The sequence below is a fragment of the Perissodus microlepis genome, chromosome 13 (assembly GCF_051167445.1).
Source record: "Perissodus microlepis isolate ML-2025 ecotype Zambia chromosome 13, ASM5116744v1, whole genome shotgun sequence".
Lineage (NCBI taxonomy): Eukaryota > Metazoa > Chordata > Actinopteri > Cichliformes > Cichlidae > Perissodus > Perissodus microlepis.
The window spans coordinates 30,103,183-30,122,406 of NC_140473.1; the positions used below are offsets into that span (position 1 = coordinate 30,103,183).

The 19,224-nt window shown below is 38.7% G+C and overlaps 1 protein-coding gene across 1 annotated transcript; it reads right to left on the reverse strand.

The window, feature by feature from the left end:
* Nucleotides 1-2,580: 2,580 nt before the first annotated feature.
* LOC146375361 (uncharacterized) lies at nt 2,581-15,033 on the reverse strand. The gene is made up of 3 exons (XM_084947898.1): nt 14,849-15,033; nt 3,237-3,281; nt 2,581-3,143 (listed from the first exon to the last, which is right to left on the reverse strand). The coding sequence occupies exons 1-3, from the start codon at nt 15,031-15,033 to the stop codon at nt 2,624-2,626; spliced, it is 750 nt and encodes a 249-aa protein (XP_084804024.1). The 3' UTR covers nt 2,581-2,623.
* Nucleotides 15,034-19,224: the final 4,191 nt, after the last annotated feature.

Here is a 19,224-nt window from a genome sequence, read left to right on the forward strand (position 1 = left end):
AATAATCTTTAAAGTATTTAGAAAACAAAAGGTATTCCTTTTAAAAGCAGCACAATGTGTTTAATAAGTCTGAAAGAGCACTTGCATTATATATGGTTCATTTTTACAAGTATCCTGTTTTATTGTGAAGAGAAGTGAATGTGATTGTGATCAGTAGCCAGACTGTAAGAAATTTTTTAGTATGTATGAACTTAACTATCTGCTCTACAGTCTTTGTTGATGAGCAAACTGTCTGTGAGAAGTTCGGGGACATTTCTGCTCCACCGAGCAGCTGCTCACTTTGTTTTAGCTCAAGAGCCCGCGCCATCTTGGTGATGTCCGCTGATCACTCCGCATTCCTTCACACATTGCTGTTATGATCTAGTCCCATTTCAAAAGATGGCATATTGTTCAAGATCATTTTAAAATAACTTCATTTGATTGGCTAAGCCACAGATGATAATTAGAAACGCATACTAAGCTGTAAATAAAGCTAAAGAAAATTGTACTTTTGGTATGCAGAAAACATGTCCTCCACCCTCTGGAGTAACACTGTTGTTGACTCTGGTGAGTAAGACTGTTGAATCTCAGGAAACAGAGGTTTCCTCCGAGGACAGTGTATTACAAGCTTCAAGTCGAGCGTCTGACTCTAGATCTTTCTCAGTTTCATCTCCAAGAGAACATGCAGAGGCAGAAAGCAGCCATCATGATCAATATGGTAAAATATTAATTATGCTGTTCTAGCTATAATCCACAATTTAGGATTTTGTGGCATCATATTTGACATCAGTTTGTAATTGAAATACTCAAATGTATAAAAATAAAACATCTCTCTAATACAAACTATGCATAACTTCAATAATTTTCAAAACACTTTTCCAAATACAATATGAAACCTACTAATCAAAGTAAGTAAAGTTATTGCAAATACAACAATTATTAATCATTAATTCACGTGAATTCAGTTATTCAACTATAAAGTGCAAAACAGACTAAAACTAACTGAGACATACAACATGTGCTCACCAATCTTAGTGCATCACGGCCGAAGACAATGGTATGGCGTCTCTCGTTCGGAACATGCGGGGCTCTAAATAACGTAACGGGGCATGTTTTTTTTCTCTTTAATGAGACTAATATGACGTATCAACATGAATAAAAATAAACATAAGTTGTGCTTCAAGTGTAACCTTACTTCTGGAAGATAGCTAATAACCAGCAAACGTATGTGCAGCAGCCTCTCGTGAAGTAAATGTAGCAGCACATCACTCTTTTTCTCCTGCCTACGGAGACCCGCAGGGGACATGGGAGAAAAAAAAATTAAGACGGACTTTTGCGAGATCTCGCAAAACTAACTCAGGACCTTGCAAAACTTTTGCGAGATCTCGCAAAACAAACTCGGGATCTCGCAAAACAAACTCGGGATCTCGCAAAACAAACTCGGGATCTCGCAAAAGTTTTGCGAGATCTCGCAAAAGTTGAATTCCAACAATGGGTCACAAAATACACTTTTAAGATATTTTGAGGCGTGAATGTAGTTGTGTAAACGTCAGATACCTGCTCGGTTTACAAGACATCACATATTTGCAAAAGTGCTCCGACGTTTTCGGAGATCTGACACCCACCATCTCGAAGCTAACGGGAGGTCGAGACCTACTACAGCCGGGAGGAACACCGCTTTCCCGGCACATCGTGCCTCGACCTCCCGGTCGGCTTCGAGCTGGCAGCTAAAACTTTTGCGAGATCTCACAAAACTTTTGCGAGATCCCGAGTTTGTTTTGCGAGATCTCGCAAAAGTCCGTCTTAATTTTTTTTTTCTCCCATGTCCCCTGCGGGGCTCCGTACCTACCAGCACACAACTACACACACAGGTAGCAGGAACACAGAGCAGGTAGGTGGGACATACAGCAGCAGGCTGCATTCCCATTGGTCAAAACATACTGGAACCTTTGTTTACTGATTGGTTGGGCAGGCCGTCCATCTTTCCTCATTTCTATGACTTCTTAAAGCTTTTATGTGGGTTACAAAAGCAAAAATGTGAACACACCACCATAAAAGTATACGTTCTATAAATGAGACACTATGGCATTAACTGATGACATGACAATTCACTCTACATGATCTTAATGATCTTTTTTTTTTTACCTTTTATTGATTTATTACTTTTGTAAGAATGACAAACGAGTCAACACAAACTATATCAAATAATCATAACAAAACAAAACCAAAGCAATAATTTCTCTTGCTGTGAGAACACAAGAAAGCTGAATGAAAAATAATTCACATACTGGTAGACTTTTACACAGCACAATATTACTATTTATGCATAACAATTAAAACTTTATTCACCCTTCCTCAGCAGATTAGCAGAAAAGAAAATATTGTGAGGGCACACAAACATGTCCAGAAATAAAAACTGAATAACACTGACAATATTATCTGAATATGAAAGCGAAGTAATATTGATATAAAGAAATTAATATTATAAACAATTAAAAAAAACAGAAACTAAATCTACTGTCAGCTGACACTTATAACAATTTTCTCTTTTTAATTCATCAGCAATTTCACAAACGATTTTCTCAATTTTCCTGTCTCCAATGAAGTCTGACTACATCAGCCCACCTCTCTGTGCTACCATCAGTCACACTGATGTGGTTCTGACAGCTGCTGCAGTGCTGTCCATCCTGCAGCAGCACAGACATGCCAGCAGCTTGTCAATGCAACCTCTCTGCATGAAAACAGACAGAATCAAGTCCAGAAAAGGATGTAGCAGAAACAAACCCCAAAAAACAGTTTCTATGAAACAGCACTGAAAGGGAAATGGCCCACAGCCGTGAGAAAGGGAATACCAAACCAACCATATTTGAATCACAATCATCAGACAGTAGTTAAACAGCAACAGAACAAGAGTTCCTACAGTTCTCCGTTTTTCCTCTGTGGGCACTGAGGTGGCAGCACGCAGGGCTTTGATGGTTCCAGCTAAGAAGACAATGAACAGAGGAGCAGGGAGCAGGGCAAAAATAGGGGGGATTATAAACTGCTCAAAGACTGTGGCAGGAACTACAGTGATAATGCAAAAGGCCCAGACCAGAGCAGAGACCAGCAGAGAACGCTTTATTTGTCTGATGCAGGCCAGCAGTGGGCAGCCGATGAGGGAATATCTGCAACAGAAAACAGACGATTTCTCTAAATATCACAGAATATGTATCCAAATATATGCAAGTACACAAAAACACAGTAATAAACACTGTTACCTTTCAGCAGCAAGGCACATTTGGAAATAAACATTGGCCATCACACTAATGAAGTAAAAAGCAATGGCGATGTCATAATGACATATTTCTGGTCTGCGCATCAAATAGACTCTTGCACAGAACTGGATTACGTTGGAGATGAGGAGGTTTGTGTAATAAATGATCTGGGCCCGATCTCTTCGCACCTGCAGAAATATTTATAAAAGTCAAAAAATGCAAGAGAAGCATGTTATATTATCTCAAACAAGTTTTGAACAAAAAAAACAGTGATGTTAATATCAGAGGTTTTAGTGATGAAGTACATTTGACTTACTATTTATTTTCAATTTAATTTTATTTATATAGCGCCAAATCACAACAGCAGTCACCTCAACGCGCTTTATATTGTACAGTAGATTGTACAATAAAAGATACAGAGAAAAACCCAACAATCATATGACCCCCTATGAGCAAGCACTTTGGCGACAGTGGGAAGGAAAAGCTCCCTTTTAACAGGAAGAAACCTCCGACAGAACCAGGCTCAGGGAGGGGCGGGGCCATCTGCTGTGACCGGTTGGGGTGAGAGAAGGAAGACAGGATAAAGACATGCTGTGGAAGAGAGACAGAGGTTAATAACAGATATGGTCCAATGCATCATGTGAATCCCCAACAGCCTATGTCTATTGCAGCATAACTAAGGGAGGATTCAGGGTCACCTGGTCCAGCCCTAACTATATGCTTTAGCAAAAAGGAAAGTTTGAAGCCTAATCTTGAAAGTAGAGATAGCGTCTGTCTCCCGAATCCAAACTGGAAGCTGGTTCCACAGAAGAGGGGCCTGAAAACTGAAGGCTCTGCCTCCCATTCTACTTTTAAATACTCTAGGAACAACAAGTAGGCCTGCAGAGCGAGAGCGAAGTGCTCTAATAGGGTGATATGGTACTACAAGGTCATTAAGATAAGATGGGGCCTGATTATTTAAGACCTTGTATGTGAGGAGCAGGATTTTGAATTCTGGATTTAACAGGAAGCCAATGAAGGGAAGCCAAAACAGGAGAAATCTGCTCTCTCTTTCTAGTCCCTGTCAGGACTCTTGCTGCAGCATTTTGGATTAGCTGAAGGCTTTTCAGTGAGTTTTTTGGACATCCTGATAATAATGAATTACAGTCGTCCAGCCTGGAAGTAATAAATGCATGAACTAGTTTTTCAGCGTCACTCTGAGACAGGATATTTCTAATTTTAGAGATGTTGCACAAATGGAAGAAAGCAGTCCTACATATTTGTTTAATATGTGCGTTGAAGGACATGTCCTGGTCAAAAATGACTCCAAGGTTCCTCACAGCGTTACTGGAGGCCAAGGTAATGCCATCCAGAGTAAGAATCTGGTTAGATACCATATTTCTAAGATTTTCAGGGCCGAGTACAATAACCTCAGTTTGATCTGAATTAAGAAGCAGAAAGTTAGCGGCCATCCAGGTCTTTATGTCTTTAAGACATTCCTGCAGTTTAACTATTGGTGTGTGTTATCTGGCTTCATGGACAGATAGAGCTGGGTGTCATCGGCATAGCAGTGAAAATGTATGCTATGTCTTCTAATGATGCTGCCTAAGGGAAGCATGTATAATGTAAACAGAATTGGTCCTAGCACTGAACCCTGTGGAAAACCATAATTGACCTTAGTGTGTGAAGAGGACTCTCCATTTACATGCACAAATTGGAGTCTATTAGATAGATATGATACAAACCACTGCAGTGCAGTACCTGTAATACCTACAGCATGTTCTAATCGCTCTAATAGGTATGGAAGCCCGTTTCCGCCACTAAATAAAAACAAAAAAGCTAGTATCCATAACTCAAAATTTCGAGTTACTTTTCTCAAAATTTCGAGTTAGCTCTGCCAATCAAAAATATACGTGAATGAGGTCACTTTCTTGCTACCCGGAAGCATATGGCGCAGAGGAACGCGCACTCAAAAACGGATCCCAACAAATTGGCGCTTTCGCGAGTACATTTGCTGATAGTAACACCATGTGATTCAGCTAATAACACAGGGATTTCATCATTTGTGAAGCCAGGCTGAAAACACTCAGCAATCTGTGCATTCACGACTGGATGTAATACCGGTAGCTTAGCTGTAGCATTTGTAGCTGAGGGCTTCAGCTTCCGGGTAACGAGGAAATGACGTCATTCACGTAGATTACTGATTGGCAGCGCTAACTCGAAATTTCGAGTTACTTTTCTCAAAATTTTGAGTTAATAAATCGAAATTTCGAGTTAATATGTCGAAATTTTGAGAAAGTAACTCGAAATTTTGAGAAAATAACTCGGAATTTTGAGAAAATAACTCGGAATTTCGAGAAAATAACTCGAAATTTTGAGTTATGGATCCTTTTTTTTTTTTTTAGTGGCGGAAACGGGCTTCCATAAATAGGATATTATGGTCGACAGTATCGAACGCTGCACTGAGGTCTAGCAGGACAAGCACAGAGACGAGTCCACTGTCAGAGGCCATAAGAAGATCATTTGTAACCTTCACAGTGTTGGGGAGTAACGGAATACATGTACCAGCGTTACGTATTTAAAATACAAAATATGAGTAACTGTATTCCATTACAGTTACCGTTTTAAAAAGGTGGTATTCAGAATACATTTACTTTGTTGAAATAAAGGGATTACACGGCGGTCTTTTCCTGTTTCATACGTTGGGCTATTCCCTCTCTATTTTTGGTAATTCCACGCCGATGGAAACTCAAACAAAACATTCATTAAGAGGCTCTAATGACTGTGTCCCAATCTCGTGGCCCATGTCACCTTTACTTGCAGCCCGCATAATGACATGACAAAATATTTTTTAAAATTCCATCCATCCATCCAAATTATTTAATTTGAAGGCAATAGGCAGAGTGTTATAGGCATAGCAGGGTGGGCCAGCTGTAATTAAGTAAGTGTTTTCCTCTGAAACAATAAGTTCAATTGGAGCAGCCTTTCAACGCCTCTTTCTGTCTCTCGCTAGCAAAGTTGACCCAGACAACGAGCCCGACACAAATCCAACGTATTAGCCAGAGGTCCCTTTACTACTGTTCGTAGCAGCGGACCAGTTTTATATATGCACGGAATAATTTTCTATACGAGATCACTGCAAAAAGTGCAGCCTTACCTAATGTCCACCTACTGTTACTCATTTTATATTAAGATTTAAAAATCTAGTTGGTATTGGTATACCTTCAGTAATAGTAATAAATCACACAGCAATAGTACATTCATGTAGTTGTAAAAAGCTTGATAATATATTAAGTAATCCAAAGTATTGAGAATACGTTACTCTCATTGAGTAATGGAATACATACTACTCTTCAAATAAGCCATTCCTCTGCAGATGATCTGTTAGCTGTTTGACAACTACTCTTTCAAGGATGTTTGATATGAAAGGAAGGTTGGAGATTGGCCTATAATTAGCTAAGACTGCTGGGTCTAGAGATTGTTTTTTAAGTAAAGGTTTAACTACAGCCAGCTTGAAGGCCTGTGGTACATAGCTGATTATTAGAGATAGGTTGATCATATTTAAGATTGAAGCATTAATTAATGGCGTCATTGAGCAGTTTTGTAGGAATGGGGTCTAAAAGACACGCTGATGGTTTGGAGGAAGTAATTATTTAAGTTAACTCAGAAAGATCAATTGGAGAAAAAGAGTCTAACTTAACATCAATGGTACTAAGAGTAGCTGTAGATAATATTACATCTGTGGGATGATTATTGGTAATTTTTTCTCTAATGATTAAAATTTGATGAAGTCTACACTCCACTGCTGTGTAATCAATTATTGTAAATGTAAATGTTATCAGGAAATGATCAGACAGGAGAGGGTTTTCAGGAAACACTGTTAAATGTTCAGTTTCTATGCCATATGTTAAAACAAGATCTAGAGTGTGATTAAAGTGGTGGGTGGGTTCTTTTACATTTTGAGAGAAGCCGATTGAGTCTAATAACAGATTAAATGCCATGTTGAGGCTGTCATTTTTAGCATCTACATGGATGTTAAAATCACCCACAATAATTATTTTATCTGAGCTGAGCACTAAATCAGATAAAAAGTCTGAGAAATCAGAGAGAAACTCTGTGTAAGGCCCAGGTGGACGATAGATGATAACAAGTAAGACTGGTTTCTGAGTTTTACAGCTGGGGTGGACGAGGCTAAGCATCAGGCTTTCAAATGAATTAAAAGTCTGTCTTGGTCTTTGGTTGATTAATAGGCTGGTGTGAAAAATTGCTGCCACACGGCCCCCTCGGCCTGTGCTTCGTGATTTCTGGTAGTTAGAATGACTCGGGGGTGTTGATTCATTTAAACTAACATAATCATCCTGCTGCAACCAGGTTTCTGTAAGGCAGAGTAAATCAATTTGTTGATCAATTATTAAGTCATGTACTAACAGAGACTTGGAGGAGAGAGACCTAATATTTAATAATCCACATTTTACTGTTTTACTTTTTGGTTCTGATGTGGATACTGTACTGTTCTTTCTTTGTGATTTTTTATGTTTAAGTTGTTTGTTGCTGGTTTTTAGTTTGTTTTTTGTCTGTTTGGGAGCTGACACAGTCTCTATGGAGATGGGTTTTTGGGGGGGTAACAGGAGGAGAGAAGCTGCAGAGAGGCGTGTAAGACTGCAACTCTGCTTCCTGGTCCCAACTCTGGATAGTCATATTTTGGGGGGTTTAATAAATTTTCTAGAAATGAGAGCTGCTCCATCCAAAGTGGGATGGATGCCTTCTCCCCTTAACAAGACCAGGTTTCTCTCAGAAGGTTTGCCAATTATCTATGAACCCCACATCGTTTATCCCAGGTCGTTGACTCAGTGTTTTTAAGTTTCAAGTCTTTTTACTCTATTTTTCTTTATTTTTCCAGGTCTGGTATCTTATTTTAGTGTTTTCCTGGTTTCATTTTGTTCCTTGAGACCCTTTGTTATTCTAACATCCCTTGTGTTTCCCTGTCTGTCCTTTAGTCTCATCTGTATTTGGTCTCTCTTTGTTCCCCTTTGTGGTTCCTCAGGTCAGTCGTGTCTCCATGTTTTATTTTCCCTTTTGTCCTTATCAGGTTTGTCTCAGTGTTAGTTCCCTGTCTCAGTCTCTCTTTGTCTCATCCCCCCTCATTCCTTCGAGCTGTGCATCCAGTGAGTTCTGTGTTATTTACTAGTGAAAGAGTTCTTAGTTTATGTTCAGCCTACTTTCCTTGTTCTGCACTTTGATTCGCATTAAACCAGCTATTAAGCTGTTTCTGAGTTTACTAGTCCTGCATTTTGGGTCTTAACCTGCCTGCTACACGGCTACATACTGTGTTTGTTCACCTCTTTATTTATTGTAAGTTATAGAGCAACAGGAATGTCATATCTAAAATCAAAATAATGATCAAAATCATCGAATTAGTCAAAATAATGATTAAATGTTTTCATCTCTGCAGCACTCCAAATGTGTTCAGATGACTCTTCATATCATTCACAGTCAGACTGATATAAAAGTGATTAATGATAGTCAAAATTTACATACCACACAACAGATGACAATTATGGTCAAAAGCGGGAAGACAAAGATGTTACTGAAAATCACAAAAGTGAAAAAATCCATCTCTGGTTTCTCTCTGTGTGACGGAGCTGCTGAAATAAATTCGTTCACTCTTTTCTGCAGTAAAGAAAAACAGTTGTTGAATATGCAGCATGTTAACATTGCTCTTATATCAGTTTGAAATTAAAGATGAAAACAAGGCTAAAGGTAAAACGTTTGCTGAACTGAATTATTTAAACATAATCTGGCATCAGAAATGTAACCTAAAAATGCATCACAGCGCATTTCAAAGCCAACTCGGTAGAACTCAAATACATTTTTTCAGAAAAAGGATGATTTTATTGAAATGCACATGTTCATTTCCATCTCCCAGACAATATAAAATTATTTTTGAATGTAGAATTTGGTACTTAAAACCAATCAGCATTACTGCTACGAAAACCTCTCACTGCTTATCGCCAATACACAAATTGTTTTTGGTGTAAATAAATTATGTAAATAAACACAGATTTTTGCATATAATAGTTTAGCAAATATCTTGTATTTTGACCACCTTAAAATTGAAAACATTCAAATAATGGTTGGAGAGCAAAGGACTGCAGTACTTTATTTACAATTTGTCATTGATGTAAATTGTATTAACTTTTTGTAAAGTCAACAAGAGTTTAGGGTTAGGGTTAGGTGAACAGCAGCACAATCACATAAAATATTGAGTACTGACCTGAATGAAACACACCAGTATCTGGTACTTATTTCCAACAGTTAACATGATATAAGCTAACAAATGTAACCTTTTTTATTTACACGCACCCCCCCCCCCCCCCCCCCCCCCCCACACACACACACACAGATCTTTGGTAGTTTTGAAACAATAACAGAAAAGCATTTCTGTAATTTCAGCAATAATATGATTTTAGTGAAAAAGGGGTTTAATTTAATTACTGATGTTTGCCTGAAAAAAACACTGTTACATATATTAGATTCAACACTGGAATCTATCATCATCATCAGGGTCTTTCAGTTAATTAAAGTTAATACAAACATTTCCATTGGGTTTTCATTTATACAACATCCATGTCATTCATATAAAAGCACCTCAAACATTAAAAAAATTAAAAAAAAAAAAAACAAAACAAAGAAATCAGTAAAACTTCTTTGTGTAACTTCCTGTCTCATAATTCTGATTTGTGCTCATGAGCATGCAGTTTCCTTAAAACTGTTCTCCTCCTAAAGATAATGTGAATGTGACTCACCTCAGGACGGCTTCCTGTTGAGATAGTTTGTAAAATCAGCAGTCTAACGTTTCGACAGAATCTGAACAGGGAAATTGTGGTACTTTATATACCCCACCCCTCACGCATGGGCACACAAACACACTATAAACAGAATAGTCAGTAGATTTCAGTGGAGCTCTATTTAGTTGTAGTTTTAAAAATGAACAGTTCACTTCTCTGGAAAATTGTCTTTTTATTTTAGAGAATTGTGAAGTGTTGAGTGGACCTCTGTCTGCTGGACAACACAAACTCCTGTCCTGCTGCTAAAAATCTGTCAAATAATATCATAACTCAGTGTTTTTGCATGAGACACTAACATTTTTCCAACACTTCAGGAGATGCTAATGCATAAATGACTTTCTTTGCCGTCTGAAGAACTTCCCTGTGCAGCTGAGGAGCTTTATGTGGTGAGAGGCAGATAGAAAATCTATCATGTGAAGCCTGGTCTGGTTAACATGTTGAGATTGTGAGCTGAAGAATTTCAAAGTATTAGCACAGCTCAATAAGTCAGGTAGGTGATCAGCATTTCACATCATCTGCTGATCACACATGATCTTTCAGGACTGTGATCAATAGTCATGCTGACAATAAGCAGGTTAACGGTTCACAGGGGCGCAGTCGCAAATGTCAAAGAAACCAGAAGCAGGCAGAAATCCACCATTCAAATCAATAACAAGCCTGAAAACCAGTCAGAGAGGCAAACAGAGCTGGTAACAAAACATATAAATAAATAACTGAATGAATGTAGTTTATCAATCTGAAATCTGAAGAAGTTTATTGAGAATGTTATTCAATGTTTATCCCAACTTTAATTAAAGAATACAGAAATCAGACAGTTAGTGTGAAAACAATAGGACTTGAATATAAATACTGTATATCCAGTCATATATAATTTGGTACATTTTGATATATTTTTGTTGGTGCTGATTTCAAATCGTTTTACTCCCTTAAAGTTGCCGTTTTACTCTTTGTAGGAAGTGAGGAGCTCTGTGTGTGTGTTCTCATGCTCTCATTAATCAGGCATTTCAAACATGAGTTGTAGCTCAAGCTGTGCTGTTCATTGTCTCTGCATCTGCAGATGGTACCAGGTGATTGTAACATATTCAAAATATGTTATGAACAAACACAATAATGCATTTGATGGTTTATTGAAATATGTTTGACATTATTATGACATCATGGTGCATAAACTTATTAGGAGGATGAAACAAAACTCTGTTGAATTAACTTTATGTTCTTCTTCTTCATGTAAAATAAATGTGACAAACTAAAAACCAGTTTGTGGATAATGAATCATAGATAATGAGTGAGAACTAACAGTAACTCATCTCGGTCCAGCAGATCTGCCAGAGAATTATTCTGCTCCAAGTGGGCTTTAGTATTGTTTTTCCCTCTCCCTCCCTCCCTCTGTCTCTCTTTCTCTCCCTCTGTCACCTGGGCGGAGTCCATTGTGGGTTCCCGCCTTTGCCAAACATACCTGAGAGATGGTGAACACCTGCGTCTCATTAACCAGTTTCTGCTTAAGGGAAGAAGCGAGACCGCTCTTTGCTGGATTGTTGCTTTAGTCGTGTCAGTGAAATCCTGGCTAGGACACTACTAATTTAGTTTCCTTGGTTTTTGCTTCTTGTGCTAACACGTTGTTTCCCTGTGTACAGACACCCTGGACCTGCTCTTGTTCCTCACGGAAAGTCCAGTGTGAGAGAGGCGTGAGAGACTAATGAGACAGAAGAAGAGTGAGAGTGTTCACCCTCCTTTTCCCTGTGGATTCCCTGGAGACCTGGTCCCTGCACCCTTGTATATAGCACTTTTCCACTGTCACACATTTCACTTGTTGTTTGTAAATAAACCCCCGTTCTTTCTTTGAGCGAAAGAGTCCTGCGTTTGAGTCCTCCAGTTACCATAGCAAATTAACTTTATGTTCATCTTCTTCATGTAAAATAAATGTGACAAACTGAAAACCAGTTTGTGGATAATGAATCATAAATAATGAATGAGAAGTGACAGCAGCTCATCTCAGGTTCTCTTTTATTACTTTTAAATTACTTTTAAAGACCCAAAACGTGCAAAGAAGTTTGTTCTGAAGAAGTTAACGAGTGCTTGATATATGTCCAGGGCCAGGACTGTTCGCTCACCCTTTTTTTCTCTGCACTGACAACACATAGTTTGGAGTAACTATGAATGGCCAAAACAGCTACTGCTATTGCTGTTATAGTTATCGGTGCCTTGCTTTTCTTTGTTCATAACCCCCCACCCCAACACATCTCCCCTCTTCCCATTTTCTTCCTTTATGGGCTACATTTTCTCAACACCGCATTCTTTGCTAAACTCTTACTATGCCCTCAGTAAACGGACCACTGACCAGCACCACTTTGGTTAGCTAAATGTCCAGGGACTAAACCATCCAGTTAAACGCAACAAAATAGTCTCTCATCTCAATACATTGAAAAGTCGCATTGCTTATTTACAGGAAACCATCCTGATGAATAAGGATCAGTCTAGACTTCTTAAAGTCTAGACAATATTTTCACTCAGATTTCAATAGTAAAAGCAGAGGAGTGGTTATTCTAATACATAAAGATGTGCAGTATGGGGAGTCTAAAACTCTTAGGGATAAGAATGGCCGCTATAACACAAGGTAAACTATTCAATAAGCCAGTCATTCTTGCTAATGTTTATGGTCCCAATTGGGATAATGTCGATTTCTATAGCAATCGTTTTTCCCTTCTACCAGATCTTGAGTCACACAATTTAATACTGTACATAACAGTGAAAAATATCAAGTCCATATGCAAGCCCAAGACATTCTTTCTCAATCTGAGCATATTTGGTTTCAGCCTTGGAATGGATCTAGATAGTCATGGATCTAGAAGCATAAGCAACTGGTTTCCAGCTCCCCTCTTCAGCTTGAAGTAAAACAGCTCCAAGCCCATCCTTTGAGGAGTCTGTTGAGATTTTCAGACTCTTAGTTGGATCTTAATATGCAAGCACTGGGCGCGTTGTCAGTGTGGTCTTTAAATCATTCCGTTCTTGTTCATGCTTCGCTGTCCATTTAAATTCCATGGAATCACGAAGTAACTCCCGTAGTGCTGATGTTCTCACTGACAAGTTAGGTATGAATTTTCCAACAAAGTTGATCATTCCCATCACTCTGAGCACACCTCTCTTATCTGTCAGCCGTGGCATGGTTGCAATTGCTTTTATTTTTCTTTCATCTGGTTTAATACCTCCAGCAGAGAATGTGTCTCCCAAAATGTTATTTCCTTTACACCAAAGTGACACTTGTCATGACTGAGCTTTAATCCATTCTCACTCACCCGTTGCAGCACCTTTACCAGTTTTTCAATATGTTCTTGTAGGGTGGAGCCCCAAATAACTACATCATCAACATAACAGCAAACACCTTGTAATCCCTCTAACAAAAAATCTCAGATGCTGAGATTATGCCAAATGGCATTCTGAGGAATCTGTACCTACCAAAAGGTGTATTGAAAGTACAGTATTTTGAACTTTTCTCATCTAGCTTTATTTGCCAAAAACCCTGTGCTGCATCTAGCTTTGAGAAGTATTTGGCGCCTGCCATTTCACTTGCAATCTCTTCACGCTTTGGTATCTGGTAGTGCTCACGTTTTATGGCTTGATTTAAATCGCCAGGGTCCATGCATATTCTCAAATCATTGTTTTTATTGCTTTTATCCATGCACACCTTGAGTTTACCCACTCAGTTGGTTCTTCCACTTTTGTAATTACCTGCAACTGTGACATCCTGTCCAGTTCTTTCTTTAAACGGTCCTTCAGTGGAGCTGGGACTCTACGTGGTGAATGGATCACTGGCTTTGCATCCTCTTTCAGCTATATACTGTAAGTGCATGGTAGACATCCCAAACCTTTGAAGACATCCTCATAATGCTGTACAATGGAGTCACCTGCTCCTCGCTGTCCACTTGCTGCTTCTGCACAGTTGACGTGGTACACTCTTTCTACTAGGTTCAATCTTTTGGATGTCACGCCACCCAGCAGTGATTCACGGCCCTCTGGTACAACATTAAACAATACATCATAATCTTTGTGTTTTATTGTCACTTTAAGTCTGCATTGACCACTGCTTTCAATATTCTTCCCATTGTAGTCTTTTAGAGGTACACTTTTCTTTATTATTTTGGGCTTTGGTTTCATAGCATTGATCTCTGTCATGCTGATTAGGTTTACATGTATCAATCCTTAGTGTCACCAAAGTTCCTTGTATTGGGAGTGAAATAATCCACATGTCTTCATAATCTGAGCGTCTCTCACTGTCTTCTGCTTCATTATGCTCAGTTTTTACATCCCCAAGTGACACTATGCCCACAAAGAAAGTCTCACTTAAGTCAGTCACTTCAACTAAATGCACCGATTTGGGTTTGGTTTCAGACAGACACTGTCTAGGGTTCATGTCTGGCACCACATCGCTTACAGGAGTACACTGTATCCTCTTTGCTGGACTTTTGTGACATATTCTTCCTTAATTTCTTTTAACCACAGCTATTTTTGCACTATCATGTACTGCAGCGACGCTTGTCTCATTAAATGTCTTTGCATGCTGCAGGGCTAACTCACTTGCATGACAGTCTTTCTGCTTCATCCAGAGTTAGTTGGGAATCTCTGAGCAGCCGTTCTCTAGTTCCTTTATTATGGATCCCATACACAATTTGATCACGAACCATAGACTCTTTCAACTCTCCAAACTCACATGACTGTGACTTTAGCTTCAAATCAGTCACAAAGCAATCAAAAGTCTCTTCTGGTTGCTGCATCCGAGATCAGAAAACATACCTTTCATATACTGTGTTCTTCTGTGGTGAACAGTGTGCATCAAACATTTCAACCACTTTGTCGTACTTATTCCTGTCACCAATTTCCTCAAACTCAAACGTGTTGAAGACTTCAATGGCTTGAGGACCAGCTACCGTGAGCAGCAATGCAATTTTCCTGGCATCGGGTTTAGAGTCCAGTCCCATGGCAGCCATATATACATATAAACTGCTGCTTAAAACACCGCCAGTTGCTGGCCACAATCCCCACCAGTTTCAGTCCTTCCAGTGGCTTCAAACTTTCCATCTCAAACAGAATTTTGAACTGCTATCACTTCATAGCGCTTGTTAAAAATAACACAGCATCCACTTATGGTTCCACTTCTTGTGGCCGTGTCTTGATTTTCTCTACATGCATGGTTCCCACAGTGAAGCATAAAAGTGGAGGTGTGATGGTGTGGGGGTGCTTTGCAGGTGACACTGTTGGGGATTTACTCAAAACTGAAGGCACACTGAATCAGCATGACCACCAAAGCATCCTGCAGCGACGTGCCATCCCAACCAGTTTGCATTTAGTTGGACCATCATTTACTTTTCAACAGGACAATGACCCCAAACACACCTCCAGGCTGTGAAAGGGCTAAAGAAGACCAAGAAGGAGAGTGATGATGGAGTGCTGCACCAGATGGCCTGGCCTCCACAGTCACCTGACCTAAACCCAATGGAGATGGTTTGGGATGAAATGGACCACAGAGTGAAGGCAAAAGAGCCAACAAGAGCTCAGCATCTCTGGGAACTTCTGCAAGACTGTTGGAGACCATTTCAGGTAATGACCTCATGAAGCTCGTGGAGAGAATGCCAAGACTGAGCAAAGCAGTAATGAAAGCAATGGGTGGCTCTTTGGAAGAGTCTGAAATATAAACATGTTTGAGTTATTTCACACTTTCACACAGAATGAGAGTGAATGAGGGACAGCCATTGGTGCAGCTGGTTAATGACATGCTGTACTAGCATGGAAAGAAGGAGAGTCCAGGCAATGTGCTCATGCTGGGATGTCCCTCAGCAGACTGGGTCTATAGCAGCATAGTTAAGGACTGGTTCTGGGTCATGTGATCCACACATTACTAATATTATTAATATGAAAAATTTTAAGGAGAAATTCACACGGTGCTAACCCCATACATACTGATTCTGGACTTGAGGTTCCTCTGAGGTTACTTAAAGTGAGTTCAACAGGATTGAACATTAGAAGCAATAAAGTAACATTTTACACACCCAACAGATGATCAGTATGGCCAAAGAAAAGCACCAATTTACCAAACTCTGTCTGTATGTGTGTGGAAACAGAGAAAAACGGAGTCTGCTGAGGGGGTGGCTGTAGCTCAGGTGGTAGAGCAGGTCATCTACTGATGGGAAGGTTGGTGGTTCGATTCCTGGCTTCCTCTAGTCTGCATGCCAAATATTCTTGGGCAAGATACTAACCCCGAGTTGCTCTCCGGTGCATCCATCGGAGTGTGTGTGTGAACGTTACTTAGAAAACGCCTAGAAAAATGTGCATGGGTGAATGCACAAGTTGTGTAAAGTGCTTTGAGTGCTCAGAAGAGTAGAAAAGCGCTGTACAAGAACCAGTCCATTTACCCCAAAAAAAAAAAAAAACATGCTGTATTTTAGCCTTACTGATTGATTAATGAATTGATTTTTCACACACAAACACACATATACACATGTTTTTACATCATAGTGAGGACATCTGATTGACACATTTTTTTCCCCGAGCTCCTTAACGTAACTAACTTTAAACCTATATCTGCATTTTGAGCTGCAAAAGTCCCTTCAGATTTGTGCAGACTATGGTAAATACTTTGGTTGATCTGTTAGCCAGTGCCTATTTTAAAATTCTACTCAATGCTAGTTATTAATGTATTGTATGTATGTATTAATTTGACTTCATATCTCTGATAAGTGGTACTTTTATTTTAGGGATTCCTGCAGCCAGTCCTTAGCAGTGCCATGTCTTCCAGCACAACAGGAAACAATGACCCTGCATAATTGCCATTTTTATTTTAACAGACTTTATTCAATTCAGTTCTGTGTAAAAACTTGATAATTACACACAGACCTTGAATAATTTCCTTTACCCTTTTCAGTCCCTGTAGTGCAGGTGTTTCAGACAGGAAGTTGGTTTAGTGTGTGAACAAAGATCTCTCATATTAGGTTTGTTTACCCTGTGAAAAATTAGATGCAAACGTCAGTACAGGCTATAGCTGCAATGCAATGTACATATGATATGTAATCAACATGTTGCATGAGCATTTAATGATTGTGTCTCTCAAGGAAAAATAGTGTGACACGTGTCTGGACAAGTTGATGACATGAGTTAAGTTCAAATAGTCACATTTCCTTAGAGTGTCCTCACTGACATAGATCATCACAGTACAATAAGTGAAAATAAGTCAGTTTGACAGTTAACATATTCCATAAACCCATAGTTGAAGTCTCCGTGAAAATAATTACTGATCCCTGAATTCTTGTGTAATGTTCATATTTGTTTAGCACACACACAGTAGACTGTGATGGTGAAGTCTTAAATGTAAGTAGTTTACTGTAACAGGTCCTGCATGCTGAGAAACAAGCAGCAGTAACCACACGGGGAAACATCTGTGGCTGAAACAAGAATCAGTATATTAACTGTGGTGACTTTCAGGTTGCACATGGTAAGAAGACATCTTTACCACCATGTACATCCCCAACATTGACATCTGAATGTAGGTAAGATGGAGGGTTATTTTGTTTTGTTTTGTTTTTTTTTTTTGTTTTTTTTGTGGGGGGGGTAATCCACAATGGGTTATTACTTTTTTATTTCACCAAGCTGTCTACATTTGCATAAATGCCAAAAAACAACAAAATAAGAAGAAACAATGCAAAGTGTCTGAGATCAACTGCTTGTTTCCCATCTTCAGGATAGTGATGCTGCAGACTCATGTCAGGAGCATCTGCTGTCATAGCCGTCTGCTACACCTTTGACCTCGTAATACTATCTATCAGAATAAAGCCACAATCAAAGTCCAGGATAAGTGTTTGAGGAAAGACAGGTGGGATTTGGGGGGTTATTAAATTAGGATTGATTATCGCACTGCAACAATACAATAATATCTTCTGCTCTGGAGAAAAAACAGTCTGGGATAATATATATTAATTTTTTTAAACATAATTCATTATGCTTATGTGAAATACTTGCCTTTGAACCTTTACCATTGTTTCCCAGCAAAAAGTGTGTCTTTGCTTGACAACAGTGAGCTTTACCCACAAGCTGAAAGGTGTCACAGTAACCACGGTGACCCATATTTCAACCACAAATGTTTTCCTGTGATGTTACTGTTGATCATTTCTCTTCAAACAGGAAATGGTTGAACAATTTTTCTTTGTCTTCATTTTGGATTTATAAATTCAGTTTCCACACACTGCAGTAGACTGGTGATCCTGTCCAGGGTTTAAAATTGATGTAAAATTTAAACACACACACATTTTGAGGCTTTTATAGAAAATGGAAAAATAAGTAATATCTGTGGTTCGTTCTTCATTCACATGATGACCTTCAACCTTCCTGTCATGTTCTGGTCAAATCAATGGGGCACCATTTGTAAACTGAATCATGCTGAAATTAACGCCAACATTTTTCCACATTTAACTTAAAACCTTACAAAAACATGTTTTTTGAGTCATTTTTTACAACATTTAGTAAAATATTTATAACTTTTTATATTTAAAACACAATGTTAAATATTAAATCGAAACGTTAAATGTTAAATCTAAATATTATATTTAAATCTAAATGTTAAATCCATTTAGCTAAAAACATGAGAAGAGCCGTTTTGTCGGCTAATCAAATGTTCAGCAGTAGAGCACCCTCAGCAGCTGCAGTCTCCACGTCGCAATTCCCGCAGCACAGCTGGCAGGCAAGAAGTGAAGCAGCTCATGGCGGCGGAAGTGACCATCAGGGAAGAACAGACACAATCTGACCACTATCGGCACACATTAGCACCGGAGGTTTTCGTAAACCTTTTATTTTGGTATTTCTGTTGACCTGTACAATAAAAAATAAATTTGCATGTTAGCTACATTTTTATTTTCCTGTAACATTTAGATTTAACATTTAACATTTACATTTAAATATAATATTTAGATTTAACATTTAAAATTGTGTTTTAAATATAAAAAGTTACAAATATTTTACTAAATGTTGTAAAGAATGACTCAAACATGTTTTTGTAAGGTTTTGAGTTAAATATGGAAAAATGTTGCCATTAATTTCAGCATGATTCAGTTTACAAATGGTACCCTGTACAAATCTGACCGATTTACAACTTAAAAGAGTCATAAATATTGAGTTTTACATCT

Coding starts and splice junctions, on each gene's coding strand:
- LOC146375361 (XM_084947898.1), bottom strand. CDS start 15,033: ATGGGACTGGACTCTAAACCCGATGCCAGGAAAATTGCATTGCTGCTC. Junction 3,282..14,848: donor AAGAACACAGTATATGAAAG/GTATGTTTTCTG, acceptor TTACTTCATTAG/TGTGATGGCCAATGTTTATT. Junction 3,144..3,236: donor ATGTGCCTTGCTGCTGAAAG/GTAACAGTGTTT, acceptor TTTCTGTTGCAG/ATATTCCCTCATCGGCTGCC.